Here is a 16,977-nt window from a genome sequence, read left to right on the forward strand (position 1 = left end):
GCCCTGGAGGCCTGGGCGCGCGCGAACCTGCCGGCGCCGTCCCACTCTGGCAGTCCCCGCCTTTCGCACGCCCCACGCAAACGCCGGCGCTTATATTCGGGTAGTTACGGGCCTTTTGCTCACGTGGCCGTCACTGCGCATGCCCAGCGCACGGGTCACGTGATGCCTGTCATGGCCGCCTCCGTAGCGCGGGGCGGGGTGAATGCTGGGTTCCTGCTGCGGGCGGCCAGGGGCGCCTGGTGGAGCAGACCCGGGGGCTTTTGGGGGTTCGGGGAGGCGGCGGCGCCGGTGACAGCCAGGAAATTCCGGGCGACAGGTACCTGGGGTGCCTCTGGGGTGGGAAGACAGCGTTAGCCCGTCGGACGCCGGCCGGGTGCGGCGCGGCGCTTACTCAACTGTGTTTTCCAGGCTCGCGGCCGGCGGGGGAGGAGGAAGCCGGCGGCCCGGAGCGGCCCGGGGACGTGTGAGTGGGGGGGCCAAGTCCCCCATTTCTCGTCCCACGAGGTTCCTCCGGTCCCCACCTTGCCCTGCAGCCTCATCCCTGGGTCCCCCTTCTGCATCGCCCTATTCCCCTGTCGTCAAGCCCCCCAACCCCAACTTCCTAACCCTTGATTCCACCTGGCCCATCATCCCGTTCGGCATCTACACCCACATCTGTCCCCAGGGTGAACGTGGTGTTCGTAGACCGGTCAGGCCAACGGATTCCGGTGAGCGGCAGAGTCGGGGACAATGTTCTCCACCTGGCCCAGCGCCATGGGGTGGACCTGGAAGGTGGGAGCCGGGCACAGGGAATTGGGGAGGCCCTTATTCGCTCGTTAAAAAAACCCACAAATCAGATATGTGTCTCCACTGCTTCACCCTCCCATGGCTTCCCACCAAAGATGGTTAAAAATCCAGGCTCCTCCCCACGCTCTCATCCCCAGCTCTTAACCTTCATTCACGCAGAAGTTATTCATTGAGCGTTTACTAGAGATTACTAGAACTCCTGCTCTCCAGGAGCATGTATTGTCTGTCTGCCTCCCTTCTCCTTCTCTCCCACCTATACTGGCTTACTAGCTGTTCCTCCAAGAGCCAACTTCATTCCTGCCTCAGGGCCTTTGCATTTGCTGCGCCCACCATCAGGAGTGCTTTCTGACCAGATGTTCTGGCTCCTTCTCATCCTTCAGGTCTCAGCGTAGATGTCATCTTCCTGACAATCATTCCCCTCTGCCCAGCCAAAGTCCCCAAGCCCCATTCACTCTGTCACATCAGTGTGTTTTATTGTCTTAATTACTTCTCATTGTTTTGGTTCCTTTTTGTCCTCTCTTCCCAAAATGAGATCAGAAACCCTGTTCGCCTCATTCACACTTATCTGTTGCCTGTCATGGTATTTAGATGTGACAAATAGTGTCAGTATTTGTTGAAGGAAGGATAATAATAGCAGACATTATTTTAAGTGCATTGACACGTTGCCTGATTGACTCTCCATGACAACTTTTTGCAATAGGGGAGATTGTTATCTCATTTTTTAGGTGAGGAAACTGAGCCCCAGGTTAAAGAGACCTGGTCCAAGGTCATGTATGTGGCAAAACTAGATTCACACCCAGCCTATTCACACCCAGAGCACCCCCTAATCTGTGCTGCTCTTTTTTGAACATCGAACACCTACTGTGTGGCAGGCAGCAGTGTACACAAGAGATAAGGCTCCAGTCATTTCACACCAATTTTAACCTAGTAGGGACAATAATCCCACAAATAAACATGTATACTATCATGAGCAACTGGGAAGGACAGTCTGAAAAATATGTACAGGTTCATTTAAGAGGGAACCTGATTTAATTGTTAGAAGGGGTGGGGATGTCGTGGCACCTCTATCCAAATTCTGTTCTGGAATCCAGTGGCCGGCAGGCCAGGAAACAGATTGGAACATGAGTTTTAGAAGCAAGTGGCCTGTGTTCAAATTTTGCCTCTTAGCAGCTGTGTGACCCTGAGCAAGGGACTTAGCATCTCTGAGCCTCTGTTTCCACATCTGTAAAATGGGAGAATTCAGTTGCTGTCTCGCCGGGTTGCTATGGAGGATTAAACAGGTCTCGTGCGTAGCGCTTAATACCTGGCACGTGGTTAGTGGGCAGTGACTAGTCGGGACAATTATATTAGATGATGTCGCTCTCAGGGGAAGAGGATGCTAGCGAGGTGGGAAACAGGGCTGAGGAAGAGACGCGGGGGACAACTTGGAGTGTCAAGGCCAAGTTTCTCCCCAGAGACAGGGAGGGTGGGCAAATTAGTCACCAAGTGCCGCAGGGAACATCTGCTGGGTTTGGAGGCTGCCTTGCAGCCCCATCCTCCTTGTTGACATGTCTGGAAGAGAAAGGAAGAATCTGTCCCTTATAACACCTGTCTCTTGAGCATTTACAACGTGCGTGGCTCAGCATCTCGGGCAGAGAGAGGGGGGCAGGTTGCCGGGGCACAGGTAAACCCAGAGATTAGATGGTATCTTCAGGCTGTGATAAATACTGTGCAGAAATTCAAAACAGTTACCAAGGTGGGGACAAGGACCAGAAACAGGAGATGGGGGCCTTGGAGGACGGTTGAGTTGAGTCCCCAAGACCAGAAGGATCTACCACGGAAAGAGTGGAGAGAGGAGCATTCCAGGCCAAGGGGACGGCACATGCACAGGGCCTGCGGTGGGGACGGGCCGGGCACGCTGGAGTTGAGCGAGGGGGCCGATGTGGCTGAAGTGGAGTGCGTGGGGGTCGGGGAGGACCTCCAGGACGGAGTGGAGGAGTTTGGACTTGATTCTGGCTGTGAAAACCCTCTGGAAAGGCTTTCGGCCAGGAGGGACGTTATCCCCAAGCGCAGTTCTCGGTGACCAGTCTGGGGGTTGGGAGGGTGTCCTGGGGCAAGCGGAAAACCCCAGCCTCTGCATCTTTCCACTTATTCGCTGACTCCTCCCCCTGCTGCGCTAGGTGCTCAGTGAATCCCTCCCTCCTTCAGGAGGAGCAGGGAGGCGGGAACACAGTTGCCCCGCGCAGTGACAGGGTCGCAGCAAGGGCTCCTACCCTACCCAGAACCTGCCTGGCTTTTCCCCTCTCAGCTACACTCAAGTCAAGTCCATGCTCGTTAATGGTTCCATGTACCCAACCGGCTGGGGCATCTTTGGGAAATGGGATACCCCGGACACCCCTTTGCAAAACCTTGGGAACAGCTGGCTGAGTAAATAACAGGGTGGGGGGGCACACAGGCCTGGGAGGGAGAGCTGAGGGGCGCGTGGTGAAATAAAGGGCTTCTCCCTGACTGTGCCCCTCACTGGCGCCCCTCCCTTGCTGCCCCCAGGGGCCTGCGAAGCTTCCCTGGCGTGCTCCACCTGCCACGTGTACGTGAGCGAGGCCCACCTGGATCTTCTGCCTCCTCCTGATGAGAGGTGAGCGAGGCGGCCCCTCCCGGCTCTGAGCTGGGGGTCTGGCCGCTGAGCCTCTGCATTCCCCGTGTCTGGAGGTCCGCCTGGGCAGCAGCAGAGGGCAGCCCAGCTTTTCTCCCCCAGAGGAATGCTGCCCCTCTGACTGCTCCCCCTGGACTCGCCTGCCCCTCCTTGCCCTTCTGGACCTTCTCACCAGCCGGACCAATATGCCCACCACTAACCACTGCCCTCCTCGCCCCAGGGAGGACGACATGCTCGACATGGCCCCCCTCCTGCAGGAGAACTCGCGGCTCGGCTGCCAGATTGTGCTGACCCCCGAGCTGGAAGGGGCCGAATTCACCTTGCCCAAGATCACCAGAAACTTCTACGTGGACGGTCACGTCCCCAAGCCCCACTGACACGGGCAGCTGGACCTTCCGGGACACCCATGGCGCCAGGGCCAGGACTGGAGGAGTGGCCACGTTGCGAGCCCAGCCCAGAGCACGGACAGGCCGGAGAGCGAGATGTCGGAAGCACCCAGAAGGCCCAAACCTTCAGAGAGATCCTGTGTCCAGGCTCTGGTGGGGACAGGGCCCCTGCTGGGGCAGCCTCCCCCGGACTCCTGAGAATCGGGGTGTGGAGAGGGGTGGAATCGAGTTGGAGTGACAATAAAACTTGATCACAGACTTCCAACCAGCATCTTGAGTGGCTTTGGGGGGGCACACCCTGTATCCTCCAGACCCCCAACTGTCCCCTCCCACAGCACTGATGGGGCCAGCGGGGATGCTGAGGCAGAGGCCTGGGACCCCCTTCCTGGAGGCGGGGGCCTGGGAGCCTGAGGGCCCACGTGGGCCAGCGCGGCGAGGCCCCGCCTCCGCAGGCGCGGAGGGATTTGTGGGGTCCAGGCCGGCCTTGGCCGCCGGGGCTCTGCGGGCCATCTGAGCGGAGCCGGAAGGCAGAGGCACCCCTGAGGCTGCCCCCCGAGGGTAGGGGCTTGGAAGCAAGTGCGCAGCGTCGCCTGCTGGCGGCGCCCGACGCCCCCGGCCCCGCCCCGCCCAGCTGGGGCTCCTCGCACCCTCGGCCAGAGCGCCCCCAGCCGGCGGGTCCCGCCCCACCCAGGTGCGGCTCATCGGGTGGGCCTGGCGGGGGCGGGGCCTGGCGAGATCAGGGAAGGGGCCCCGGGCTGGGGCGCGATGGAGGCCGATCCAGCCCCCGACTTCTCGATGATGCTGAGAGAGCTGCTGGCGCCGCCCTGTCTGGACCCCGAGCCGCCCCCGGAGCCCCCCGCCCGGCAGGCCCCAAGGCCCCCGAGATGCCTCAGACCCAGTGGCAGGTGCGTTCGCAAGCGGCCCCTTCCCTCAATCTGACCCAGCGGTCAGGGGATCTTGACCTCTGGTTCGTGGGGTTATCCTGGGGTCACAGTGTTAGTTACCGGTATTTACAAAGCAGACCTTCTGGTCCTCGGGGACCCTTGAGGTGTCGTAGGGGTCAGAGGCCGTGCGATTTCCCTCACCCCATGTCTCTGAGGCCTATATAGGTGCCGCCCAGGGAATGAGGTGACCACGCTGCCCCTTGTCCCCAGGTCCTTCTGGCCTGCACGCCGGGACTCGATCACCGCCCTGCACTTCCTTCAAGAGACAGCAGAGGGGCTGGCCCAGCCCCCTGCCCAGGACACCCAGGTCCTGGGACCCTGCTGGGAGCTGAAGGCCCTGGGGTCTCTGGGACCCCCGCCTCCGGCCAGCGATGCCAGGAACATGCTGCCCCCCATCAGCCAGCAATGCGGCAGCCTGGGGCCCCCAGGGGCTCCCCTGGCCCCTTCAGCCCCCCCCCAGAGGAGGCCCCGGAAACAGCCGAACCCCCAGCAGGGCGCAGAGAAAGTGGACCCCCGGTTCGAGGGGGTGACCCTGAAGTTTCAGATAAAGCCGGATGCCAGCCTGCACATCACACCCAGCTACAGGTAGGGGCTAGCCAGGGTGAGGACACCTTTACGCCATTGATAACGATAACACTGGGCGCAGAGGCCTGGCCCGGCATCCGCTCAGGGCTTCCCACACCGGCCCTGCGTAACAAACGGCCCAGCCTCTGAGCCAGTCCCAGCCTCAGCCCCTGCTGCTCTGAGCCAGTCACATCCCGGACCGAGCCGGGGCCTCCTCGTTGGGAGAAGGGCCTGTGAGGCCTGCTGCTTCTGTTATTTTTTCCAATAATGATAGTGGCTACATTTGGCAGAAGCAACAACAATAATGAGGTAACAAGTGGCACCTGACGTCAATGGGCTCGTTGAAAGCCTCGTGAAGCCCATTTTACAGATTCGGAAACAGGCCCAGAGGGTGCGCTCTCTAGTCCGGGATCACACAGCGAGGACATGAGAGCGGAACCTGGCAGGCTGGCCCCAGGCTTCCTGCCTCTTCAAATCATCATCGTCATTATTATTATTATTATTTTATTAGTGAGGGGCAACGCCAGGCCTTTGAGTCCTCAGATGCCTCCTTGGGGGATGCCTGATGCCTTGATAGTAAATCTTCATTTGGGGGGCTGTCTGGGATGGGATACAGGTCCCCCAGTGCTAACGCCTTGTCTGCTCCCCAGCCTGGCCTCCGGCCGCCGCTCTCAGGCTCCCCCAGCAGGCCCCGCCAGGGGCCCTGAGGCCACTTCAGGAGGCAGCGAGGCCTTGGGTGAGTCCTGGTGACTTGAGAGCTATAAATATTTGGGGGGGCCAATTCCCTATCCTCCCTGTCTTTTTCCCCATCCTGCTTCCCCCACCCCCTCCACTCGGGCTGAGTCACCCCCTCCCCCGGCTTCCTCCTCTGCGAGCTTTGCCATCTGTCTCCTTTCCTGCCTTTCCCTGTGTCTTAGATCCACCAACACCCGGGGCTGGCCCAGAGCCAGGTGGGGCCTTCGCAGAGCCCCCCACAAAATGCTCCACCCCGCACAGGCCTCCTGAGCCGGGCCTCTGGGACTCTGACCCCTACCCTTTGATCTCTGCCCTTCAGGGCCCCGGCGCTGTGCTTCCTGTAGGACTCAGAGGACCCCACTCTGGAGAGATGCCGAAGATGGGACCCCTCTCTGCAACGCCTGTGGTATCAGGTCCTCAGAACGGAGGAGGGAGTTGGGGTGGGGGCCCCGGATCAGGCCGTGTTTTGCCAGAGTGGGGTATTGGGAAGGAAAAACCCCCTCGCCTTGGGGAAAGTGGTTCCCTCATGGTGGTTCTGGGCCCCCGCTGCATCCTAAATGTTGGTTTCTTGTCCCCCTACTCCAGGTACAAGAAATATGGCACCCGGTGCGCCAGCTGCTGGCTGGTGCCCAGGAAAAATGTCCAGCCCAAGAGGCTATGTGGCAGATGTGGGGTATCCCTGAGCCCCCACCAAGGCCCAGCTCAGGAAGGCTAAGCCCTTCGTCACCCAGCTGAATCTGTCCTGCCTCAGCTTCTCCAGGGGGAGAATGGACAGAAGCCCTTCTAGAAGGAGTGGAGAAAGAGCTTAGGTCTTGCGGGGTCCCCAGCCTGCCTCCTCTCTGCCCCCTCCTCATCAGGGACCCCATGGGGAAGACCCAGGCCTCAGGCCCCAGAGCCCCTGTCTGAGGGTCGCTGGCCCCTCCCTGGCCCCTGCTGCAATCCGGCTGGGCTGAGCCCCCCTCAGGAAATGCTCTCAGCAGCGAAACTCGTGTTGTTAATAGTGATAACAATAAAGAGCAGAACCGTTCAGAGAGAAGGAGCCTTGTGACTCAGGGATGTCGCCGCGTGCGCCCACACTCGCCTGTGCCCCAGCCCGGGAATGTGGGAGAGGGGTTTTCTCCTTGGGGTCCTAAAGGACATGGTCCTGTATCCAGGTGCCAGCCCCCCTGCCCAGGGAATTAGCCACATTCACCACCAGACAGGGAAGCAGCTGCCACACACAGAGACAGACACACACACAAGACAGACAGACACATGTGCACGGACAGACGCACACGCTGACACAAGACTAACAGATACCACACACGTCACGGAAGGACACATGCGTTGACAGATACACATCCCCTATAGATGATGGACACATGTCGATAGACACACACGATACAGACACACATGTCAACACGCACGCAGATGACACATTGGCACACAGTGACACACCCAGCGGGCTGTCATCTCCACCCTTCCCTGCAAATGTCACCTTATGCCTCCTTGTGCACACCGGTCCCTGCTGTGTCCCCTCCCTTCTTTCAAGATCTCTCACCCCCCTAATGGGTGTCCCCAGCCTAAAGCCAAAAGCCACGTGGGAGGGGGGCCCTGGGGAGAGCTCGGCTTGGCCACTGTCACCGAGACACACGGGTGGCCAGTGCTCACTGGGAGGGAGGGTGGGAGTCAAGGATGGGTGGGATGCAGTGAGGGGGGTGGTCCCTCCCGGGGGCGGTGAGCGAGACCCTCTGTCTCTCCTGGGTGAGCCTGTGAGGAAGGCCTGGGCCCAGATCCCTCAGGCCTCGGATCCCTGACTCATTTGGTCCCCCCTTCCTCGGCCCAGAACACCCTCCCCCACGTCTCCCACAGCTGCCACTTACTCATTGCTTGTGGGGGGCTCAGCCCCAACATCACATCTTCAGAGGAACCTTCCCTGAGCACCCAGTCTAACACAGACACCCCACTCTCCCTCCCGGATAGCAGGCTCTAGTTCAGCTCGCTGCTGGTCTCCCTCTTGGAACCTACCAGAAGTTCCACTTCTTTACTGCTCCAGGGTTATTTCATACACATTCATCTCCCCTGCTGGACTATGACTTCAGAAGTCCAAGGCCACCGCCACACCTGTGTCCCTTCCCGTGACAGGCCGCCCCGGTGCCCAGCATGGAGCTCCCTAGGAATACTCATCGAGCACACGCAGGTCCCAGAGTGTGTGTCTGCAAACTCATGGCTGCTTTTATCCACTTATCCACCATTTTATGGTGCAACTACTGTGTACCAGGACCCAATGGGGACACTGCGTGGCGAATAGACCACAGATCCCTGCTCTAGCAGGGCCAATATTCTAGAATGACCGTAAACAAATATTCAATCAAATATCTAATAGGATGTCAAGTCGTGATTGGTGCTACAGGGAAAATAAAGTCTGTGAGGGGATGAGGAGTCCGGGGGACGGTCCAGGCAGAGGGAATGGAAGAGCCGGCAGGACTTTGTGGGGTTCCAGAACCTCGAGGAGGTCTCGGGAGTGGAGGGAGGTGATCGGGGAGGGGGTGGGAGAGCAGGGGCTGCACCCTGCCTGTGCCTTGTTGCCTTCTGTACCTGGCACCCCGCACTGGCTGGGCCTCTAGTGCCCCCTGTTTCCTGCTCTCCTGTTCGCTCATGAAGCGTTTTTGGGGGGCGGCCGATGGAGCCGGAACACACGCCTGCTTCCTTCTGTTAGCGCAGTGTGCCTGTTCCTGAGAGAGGAGGAGCCTGGGAGGTGGGGGGAGCCCAGCTGCTCCCTCCTTCTGCTGTGGGCGGGCGGGAGGGTGGGTGCAGAGGGAGTTGCGGCTGATACCCTGTGCATCTGTTCTGACTCAGGATGCACCAAGTCGAAAGGCAGGTTGGGGGTAAACTGAGGCACGGTGGATGGACACAGGATGGAGGAGGCATCCAGGGCGGGGCAGGGGTGCGCCCTTCGATAGCAGGGCCACGCTGGGGGCTGACACGCAGCTGCAACCCCCGCCTTTCATTTACCCATCCTGGCGACGCCTCAGGGCAGAGGCCCAGACCCCTGGGAAGGGGACTCCACCCATCCTGGGAAGGCAGAACCAGCTCTGCCCAGAACCAGGCCCCGGGGAAGCCCCGGCTCCCACCCGCCCGAGTGTGCAGGATCAGAGGGCAGCGCTGGGCGGAAGAGATAAGCCGCGGGGAGAGGGAGGAAGGCGAGAGGTCCCCACCCGGACTCAGGGGTCTTTAAGAGCAGGAAACCTGACACCAAGAGAACAGGCTTCAGGTCACTCCTGGAAAAGGCGGTGTGGTCTGTGCCTGACCCAGGGTAAGTCCTCAAAACCAAAAATGATGTTTTTTTTGTGAGGAAGATCAGCCCTGAGCTAACATCTGCCAATCCTTTTTTTTTTTTTTTTTTGCTGAGGAAGACTGGCCCTGGGCTAACATCCGTGCCCATCTTCCTCCACTTTATATGGGAGGCCACCACTGGATGGCTTGACAAGTGGTGCGTGTGTGCGAGCCAGGGATCAGAACCCATGAACCCCGGGCCGCCGCAGCGGAGCGCACGCACTTAACCGTTTGCGCCACCTGGCCGGCGCAAAAACGATGTTTTTTTAATGAATCACCCTCAGGGTCAGGATTCAAACCCCGAAGCAGAGCGACCCGGAGTCCTTTATAAAAATTTTATTAGCAGGGGTGGGTAGAAAATGAGGGAACGCCCCTGGAATTGAATAAATAAATACATGAATAAATAAATAAATAGAACAATACAGAAGCCCCCGCGTGCGTCTGGGGGGCGTCCCCCGGCCGGCGGGGAGAGGGAGCCGGCTCACGCTGACGTCAGCTGGATGGCGAAGACCTCGCCCTCTGCTGGCGCCTCTGCGCAGCCCGCAGCCTCTGCTCCACCTTCGGCGCCCGCGCCCCCGCCCGCGCCGCCGCCCGCGCCGTTGAGACACACGGCCTCGCCCGAGCTCTCGGCCTCCTGCACGTTGTACTCGCCCTTCTTGCAGGCGGTGGAGCGCACGTAGAAGGCCAGGCCGGCCCCCGCGGCCAGCAGCGCCGCGCCCCCCGCCGCGCCGCCCACGGCGACCCACAGCCACGGACCTGCGGGGTGCGGACCCTCAAAGAGGGTGGACCAGCGCCGGGCTCCGCCTACCCGACGAGGTCGCCCCAAGCCTGGGCCACCTCTGTCCCCGCCCCACAGGCACGAGGTCAGTCCTCACGGGAATTCCCAGTCCCGCCTTGGGGGAAAGGAGAGACCCCAGTAAGGCCCCCAGCGTCAGCGCCACCCCAGATCCACTTTACAGGCCACCTCCGCACATGGGGCTATAAGCCCCTAGCCCCAGAGATCCCCAAAAGGATGAGGGTGGAGGGACCGGGTCATTCCTTCACCCCAGAAAGACCCCACCCCCAGAAATACACGAAGTGGGGGGAGAGGATCCAGTTGGGGCCCCCCACTCCCCATCCAATGACCTTGGACCCTCTCCAACCCCCATTCTCCACAGAGACACAGTGGAGAGTGAATTGGATCGAGTCCCCACCACGCAGTACCCACCCCAAGTTAGTCAAGCCCCTTCCCATGGCAGTCACAGCCCCGGAGGGCGCCTCCCCAGGGACCGGGTCGGGAGCCCCAGGGCGCAGGCCACGCCCCCTGTAGCTCCCTCGCCCCGCCCCCTCCAGCTGCCACTCACCTGCCACGCGCACAGTGATGCGCCGCGTGTGGCGCCCGTGCGCGTTGGTGGCTGCGCACTCGTACTCGCCGCCGTGGCTGCCCAGGGCGCCCGCCACGCTCAGCGTGCTGTTGTTGCTCGACAGGCCGATGTTGAGCGCTCCCGGGGGCGCGCGCCAGCTGATCTGGGCGGGGGGCCAGGCCTCGGCGCGGCAGGTCAACGTGAAGTTCCCGCCTGGCCGCACGCCCCCCGGAGGCGAGGCGGCCAGCTCGGCCACCACCGGCCGGTCTGCAGGGGACAGAAGGATGGAGGGGGCTCAGCGCCCGCCCAGCCACCGCCCAAGTGGCCCCCTTCCGCCCACCACAATCTGAGAGCACCCCTCCTCGGATGGGCAGGCGAGGACCCTGCCTCGCGTAAGTGCCACATCCCCCTACAGTCCGGCTGTTGTCCCGAGTTTTCATTACCCTCAGATTTAAGCCGGGAGTCCTTGTCCCCGAGAATGGGACTGGGGGAGGTGCCCTTGAATTCCCCAGGGCAATCCCACCGCTGCAAGTCACTATTCTGGGGACCGAGTGCCTCTATCTGGTGGTGTCCCCACTCACATTCCACGCCCACCGTGACAGTCCGGGCGTCCGTGCCATGCGCGTTGGTGGCCAGGCAGCGGTAGGTGCCCGCATCCTCTCGGGATACGCGCAGCCGCTGAGGCCGGGGCGCGCCCTCCCGGGAGCAGCGCACCTGTGGGGAGGGGCGACCCCGGGCGGCGCAGGCCAGCGCCGCAGCGGCAGCCCCTTCCAGCCACGTCTGGTGACTCGGGCAGGTGGACTCATCCATTTGCGGCGGCGCTGCAAAGCCATTATGGGGGGCGTCAGGGAGGGGCCGGACCCGGGGCACCCCTGACTCCCCGCCAGCCTGGGCCCCGCTCACACTCCGCGCTCACGGCGACCGTCTTGACCGTGGAGCCGTGCCGGTTGGTGGCGTTACAGATGTAGATACCGGGTGCGAGGTCACTAGGGATGCTGGGGGCTCTGGGACTAGAGTCTGGGGGTGCTAGCGGCAGCAGCACCCCCTCGCTGCTGCCTCCTGAGCCGACGCACTCCACTCTTGGCTCTGGCTTCCCATCTACCTCACACGAAAATAGCCGCCCAGATCCTTCCACCCACGTCCAGTTGCTGGGGCAGCCCAGCTCCTCAAAACTGGGTCCATCTGCGGAGCAGAGGGTCACACAGGGACTGAAAGTCAGGCTAGGGTCAACCCGACATACCCCGTCTTGTCCCGTGCTGCCCTCGCTCACATTCCACCGTGACAGCCACATTTTTGGCGGCAGAGCCTCGAGCATTGGTGGCTTCGCAGCGGTACGTGCCCGCGTGCTCCCGGGCCACGTGCAGCAGGCCCTCGATGACTCGGGCCTCCCCGGAGCGCACACAGCTCACGTTGGGCGGCGGGACCCCGTGGGCCACACAGCTCAGTGAGGCCTCGGTTCCTTCCAGCCATGTAATACGTTCCGGGCAGCCCACGCTGTCCAGCGCTGGGGCGTCTGGAGGGGGGAGCGTTGGTGGGTTTGAGGTTTGGGGACCGGCCAATTATCCTTAGACCCTCTTTCCTGTCCCAGGGCGGCCACGAAGGGTTGGGCATGCTGCGCACTGCACAGGGACGCCGAACCAAAGGCATTTCGCGCAAACCCTGAGGGGCGCCTTTTCTAATTTCCACAAAGCGCCCACAGGACCCTCCTCCAGTCTTCAGCCTAAAAATTGTGAGATGGCTAGGAGTGCCCACCCTTCCAAGACTCCACCCAAACGCCACGCCCCGACCCCTTGGACACGCCTACTCCTTCCCCTCCATCCTTCCCTTATCTTCCCCTAATCCTGCTCACCAGACTCTTTTCCAAAATTTCGCCCAAAGGCACACCTCAGGCCCTGCTCCCACTCTTCCCTGTAGGCTGGCCACCCCGAGCCCCTGAAATCCAGACAGAGATGCGCCCCGCGCACCCCCACTCACACTCCACCGTCAGCGTCACGTCCTGGACCGCCTCGCCCCGGGCATTGGCAGCGGTGCAGCGGTAAGTGCCGGCCAGCGCGCGAGTGACCGGACCCAGCAGGCCCAGCGCCAGCACAGCCCCGCCGTCGGGGCGCGCGCAGTGCACCGAGGGCGCGGGGTTCCCGCGGGCCTCGCAGCGCAGCGTCTGCTCTGGGCCCTCCGGCCAGGTCCAGCTCCTGGGACAGCCCGAGTCGTCTAGGCGGGGGGCGTCTGCGGGGCAGGGGCGTGGGATACAGAGATGCTAGACGTGGGCCGTGAGGAAAGGGCCCACTTCCGCGACACGGCCAGGGACCGGGCAGGTCCTTGGAGATCCCGAGGAGGGAGGCGCGAGGTTGAAGGCCAACTCACACAGGACGCGCAGCTCTGCGCTCTCGTTCTTGCTCAGCGTCTCCCCGTCCACCTCGAGGGTGGCGTCGCAGAAGAAGCTGCGCCCGTCGTCGTCCTCGGTGGCGTTTACGTGGAGCTGGGCGGGCTGCCCCGGGCCCGCGGCTGGAACTCCATCCAGCGTAACCAGGGCTTGGGTCCCCGCTGCGCAGGTTACTGTCACCATGTTCCCCTCGGCGGCGCTGGGCTCGCTCAGGGTCAGGAGCGGCGCGGGGAAGCCTGGGGGCGGGGCATCGGCCTGGAGTCCACTGACCACGCCCCTCCTGCGGGCCAAGGGTGCCCCTGACCTGCGCGAACCTCCCCGCGCTGCAGCCAAACCATGGGCACCGTGCCCCGCCTCCCCGGCTGCTCAGGCTCCGCCCCCTCTCGCCCCGCCCCCTTGAGGTGGTCAGGCCACATCCCTAGGGATCCTCGCGGGTTTGCGACCTTCCCCTTGGGGCGGCTCTGACTCCACCTCTCCAGCTATCCAGTCTCGGTCCTCCATCTGCTCGGCCCCTTCGGGATTCGGGCCCCGCCCGTTCCGGTACTAAGGTCCTGCCCCCTCTTTGCCCCGCCCCCTCTTTGCCCCGCCCCCACGTTCCTCTGGCTCCACCCCCGAGCCGCGGCGGTCCCCCCTCGCTCCCTCTTACTGTAGACAGTCACGTTCTCCCGGGTCTCGCGGCTCTCGCCCCCCAGGGTCACGCTGCAGACCAACTGCCTGGCGCCCTCCTGCTCTGCGCTCGCTACGGCTGTGGCAGTGGCCATGAGCGCGTCCCCTTCGAGGGTGACATCGGGACTCAACCTCTGGTCCCCCAGCGCCAGGTAGACCTCTGCCTCCGAGGCTGGAAACAGCCCATCCAGGGCGCAGCTCACCGGTCTTTCTGAGCCCACTTCGAAGAGCCGGGGGGCGGCGAGGCGCGGGGGTTCCGGAGACAGGGCTGGGGGTCAAAGGACAGAACTTTGACTTCTGTGTTGAACGCTCAATATGTACTAAGCGCTTTACAGGCACTATCTTATCGAATTATCCTCAAGGCGCAAAGAGGAAAACAACTTTCAGCTGGTGAGTGTTGAAGTAAGGCTTAGAATTCAGATTTCTCTGCCTCCAACTTAAACGCCAGCCCGACCCCACTTGGTCCCCTTCTTCTCTCCATACCCACTCACCGAAGGTTCGGAGCTCTCTGGATGCCGAGCTGTTTTCGAACAGCCCCAGGCCGTGCGGCCGCAGGTCCAGCTCCGCGCGGCACGAGAAATTGGCCCCATGGTCCTCCCTCCGCGCCAGCACGGTGGCCGTGAGCACCGCGCCCCGCGCTCGGGGTGGCTCCCCGGCGAAGCTGCGGCGGATCAGCTCCTGGGCACCCCGCAGCAGCGTCAATGTGAGGCTCCCACGAGGCCCGGCACCGGGCACCCTACAGCTCAGGGTGAAGTTCTCGCCCACAGGCTGCCAGGCAGGCAGCGGCACCAGCTCCACGCGATCCGGCCGCTCTGCAAGGGGGGAACTACCGCTCTTGGAAACGCGGGGGCTCAGCTGGACGTGGCTTGGAGCCCAGGGGCCAAGAGGGGAGGGCATGGGGATCCAGACAGCGGAGCTTGAAGGGGAGGACCCCGTGACCCAGGGGGCGGGGCCTGGAAGAGAGGGAAAGTAGTGGAGTACGAGCGTGGCCACTGGGAACTCACGAAAAGTGCGAATGAGCCCACGCGCCTGCAGCGTGCGTCGCGCGCAGCGGAAGAAGCAGACGGGCTGAGTCTCCGGCTCGCGGATGTCCACCAGCTGCCGCGCCAGCCAACGCAAACCCCTCTGGGTCCCATTCCGGCGCAGAGAGGTCTCCAAGCCACCGCGCTCGGGCCGTGGGCAGTTGGTGCTGCAATTCAGCCACAGCGATCCCCCGCGCTCCACGAGCGCCACGCGGGGCTGCAGGTCCGCCCAGAAAGGCTCTTGCGCGACCGCTGCCCGGGGAAACGCGGGCTCAGCCTGCGGAGCCACCTCCCTGGCATCTTAGCGCCCCCATGCCAAGTCAGGCATTCCCGGGGAATGAGCAGAGGTCGCAGCCGGGGAAGAACTCAGGAGTCCCGCGTCCTGCCCAGGCCTCAGGTTTGGAGGTGAGCTCCCACGGTCCAAACCCCGAGGGTGTCTCTGGGACATGACAGCGGAGAGCCCTGGTCTCCAAGGTGCCCATGGAGTGATGGGAAAGCATGGGGGGAGGGGGAGATGAGAGGAAAGATGGGGTCTTGGACGCAAACAGCAACGCTGGGAGGAGGGGACCTCGAGTGGGGGAAGGGAAACGAACTGGCTGGCTCTTAGGGTTCTCGCTGGGAGACGAGGAGACCGAGGTTGAGGTGAGGGCAAAGGGGAGATCAGGCTGAGTCAAAGAGAAGTGCAGACCCCAAACCCGGGTGAAGAACAGGGAAAGAGGACGCGGGGCTGGGCTCATGGAAGGAACCGCGGGAACAGCGGAGGGACTCGGTTGCCAGGGCTCGGGGTGGAGCGGGAACAGCGCCTCTGAGTCACGACAGGTGGGGAGACCGGGTCTTCGCGGACCGCGAGTGGGGAAGATGCCAGTCCGTGGGCTACGGTGCATAGCAGAGCGTGAGGGGTACCCCGGAAAGGGGCAAGGGAGACATGGGGTCTCCAGGGCGCAAGGTTGGGTGCAGAAGAGCACCCAGGATCTCGAAGAGGGTAGGGTAGAGACCTAGGCGAGCGAGGAGGCGGGAAACTGGGTCTCCAGTGTGCGTTGGGGGAAAAAGGATCGAGGAGAACGCCCGGAGCTCAAGGTGGGATCAGAAGCGTGGGAACGAGGCGAGGGCGGAACCGGGAGGGGCTTGCGGCCGCCTCTCTGGTCCGGGAACTCCGCCCCCGCCCTGTCCACCTTGAGCAGGGACAGGCTCTTACCTGAGAGGCCGAGGAGCCCCAGGCCCAGGGCAGCGCAGAGGCCGAGCAGCGCCCGGCGAAGCCCCGGCGAGGGCCCTGGCATCGCCGACGCGGGGGAAGCGCAGGAGGCGAGGGGAGCGCGAGCGCAGAGCTGGGCTAGAGGACGGCGCGGCGCGGCGCGGCGGGTGGGGTGTGGAGGAGGCAGAGTTGCGCTCGGGGATTGGTTTAACGTTGGTAACTTGGTTTCCAAGGAGGGGGCGGCGGCAGAGGCGGCGGGGGGGCGGGAGGGCGAGCGTGCGCCAGGCTCTCGGCCTTGGTGAAGGCGTGCTGGCAGGAGCGAGCGACCCCCGGGGTCTACGTGGAGGCCGGCCCCGTCGCCCGGAGCCTTCTGGGGGCGGACGCGCGCTCCCGCGTCATCCTCGGCGGCGGCGCGGAGGTCGGGGGATGCTGGGTTGCCCTTCCGAAACCCCCACCCCACCCCTAGCTTAGATGCTATGATAATGAGCCGGACTCCGAGCTCCGCCCCCAGACTTTGCCCCTCCCACCAGCGCCCCTTGGGGCGGGGATTGATTTGGGGGCTAGGAGAGATTTGGGAAGCGCAAGATGGGGAAGGCACAGTTCCAGGGGAGGGTGTGAGGATGCCTCGCTCGCTGATCCCTCCCCTTTTAACCCAAGGGAGCTGAGGGTACAGCCACGCCCCTAGTCCCCCCTCCGGCTCCGCCCCCGCACGCGACAGAGGGGGCGGGGACGAAAGTGCCAGCGACTCGGGGACACGTGTGCGTGCGCGCAGCGTTCGCGGGCGTCTAAATTAGGGTCCGCTCGGCTCCGGGTCTGTATCTACCCAGCGTGCAGCGGGCACGTGTCTACGCGGCGTGTGTGAGCGCTAGCCGCCGAAGAGCGCCCCGAATCCGCTTTCTGCGCGGCGGGCGGCGTCCTGGACCGCGTGGGCCCTGCCAGGCATCCAGTGCAGGCCCGGATTCTATGTCCACGCGAGACCAAGAGACCAACTGTGACACTTTCGACCCCGCAG

General features: G+C 63.0%; 3 protein-coding genes across 4 annotated transcripts; 2 read left to right on the plus strand and 1 right to left on the minus strand.

The window, feature by feature from the left end:
* Positions 1 to 14: 14 nt before the first annotated feature.
* Positions 15 to 4,069, plus strand: FDX2 (ferredoxin 2). Of its 2 annotated transcripts, none has more exons than XM_087425481.1 (5): positions 15 to 316; positions 409 to 463; positions 635 to 771; positions 3,313 to 3,400; positions 3,639 to 4,069. In XM_087425481.1, the coding sequence occupies exons 1-5, from the start codon at positions 163 to 165 to the stop codon at positions 3,793 to 3,795; spliced, it is 591 nt and encodes a 196-aa protein (XP_087281607.1). In that variant the 5' UTR covers positions 15 to 162; the 3' UTR covers positions 3,796 to 4,069. The 2 variants fall into 2 exon arrangements, with proteins under 2 accessions (XP_087281607.1, XP_004442680.1); XM_004442623.2 differs by having other exon boundaries at positions 19 to 316; positions 665 to 771.
* Positions 4,070 to 4,569: 500 nt separating this feature from the next.
* On the plus strand, positions 4,570 to 6,949 carry ZGLP1 (zinc finger GATA like protein 1). The gene is made up of 5 exons (XM_087425241.1): positions 4,570 to 4,709; positions 4,959 to 5,333; positions 5,963 to 6,048; positions 6,367 to 6,460; positions 6,633 to 6,949. Exons 1-5 carry the CDS (start codon positions 4,570 to 4,572, stop codon positions 6,760 to 6,762), a joined length of 825 nt encoding a protein of 274 aa, XP_087281367.1. The 3' UTR covers positions 6,763 to 6,949.
* Positions 6,950 to 9,689: 2,740 nt separating this feature from the next.
* Positions 9,690 to 16,359, minus strand: ICAM5 (intercellular adhesion molecule 5). The gene is made up of 11 exons (XM_004442621.3): positions 15,969 to 16,359; positions 14,756 to 15,025; positions 14,243 to 14,563; positions 13,732 to 14,019; positions 13,067 to 13,321; positions 12,680 to 12,928; positions 11,976 to 12,218; positions 11,609 to 11,887; positions 11,287 to 11,526; positions 10,706 to 10,972; positions 9,690 to 10,118 (listed from the first exon to the last, which is right to left on the minus strand). The coding sequence occupies exons 1-11, from the start codon at positions 16,048 to 16,050 to the stop codon at positions 9,844 to 9,846; spliced, it is 2,769 nt and encodes a 922-aa protein (XP_004442678.2). The 5' UTR covers positions 16,051 to 16,359; the 3' UTR covers positions 9,690 to 9,843.
* Between the last annotated feature and the right edge of the window lie 618 nt (positions 16,360 to 16,977).

The sequence above is a fragment of the Ceratotherium simum genome, chromosome 39 (assembly GCF_057802395.1).
Source record: "Ceratotherium simum simum isolate JZ-2026a chromosome 39, ASM5780239v1, whole genome shotgun sequence".
Taxonomy (NCBI): Eukaryota; Metazoa; Chordata; class Mammalia; order Perissodactyla; family Rhinocerotidae; genus Ceratotherium; species Ceratotherium simum.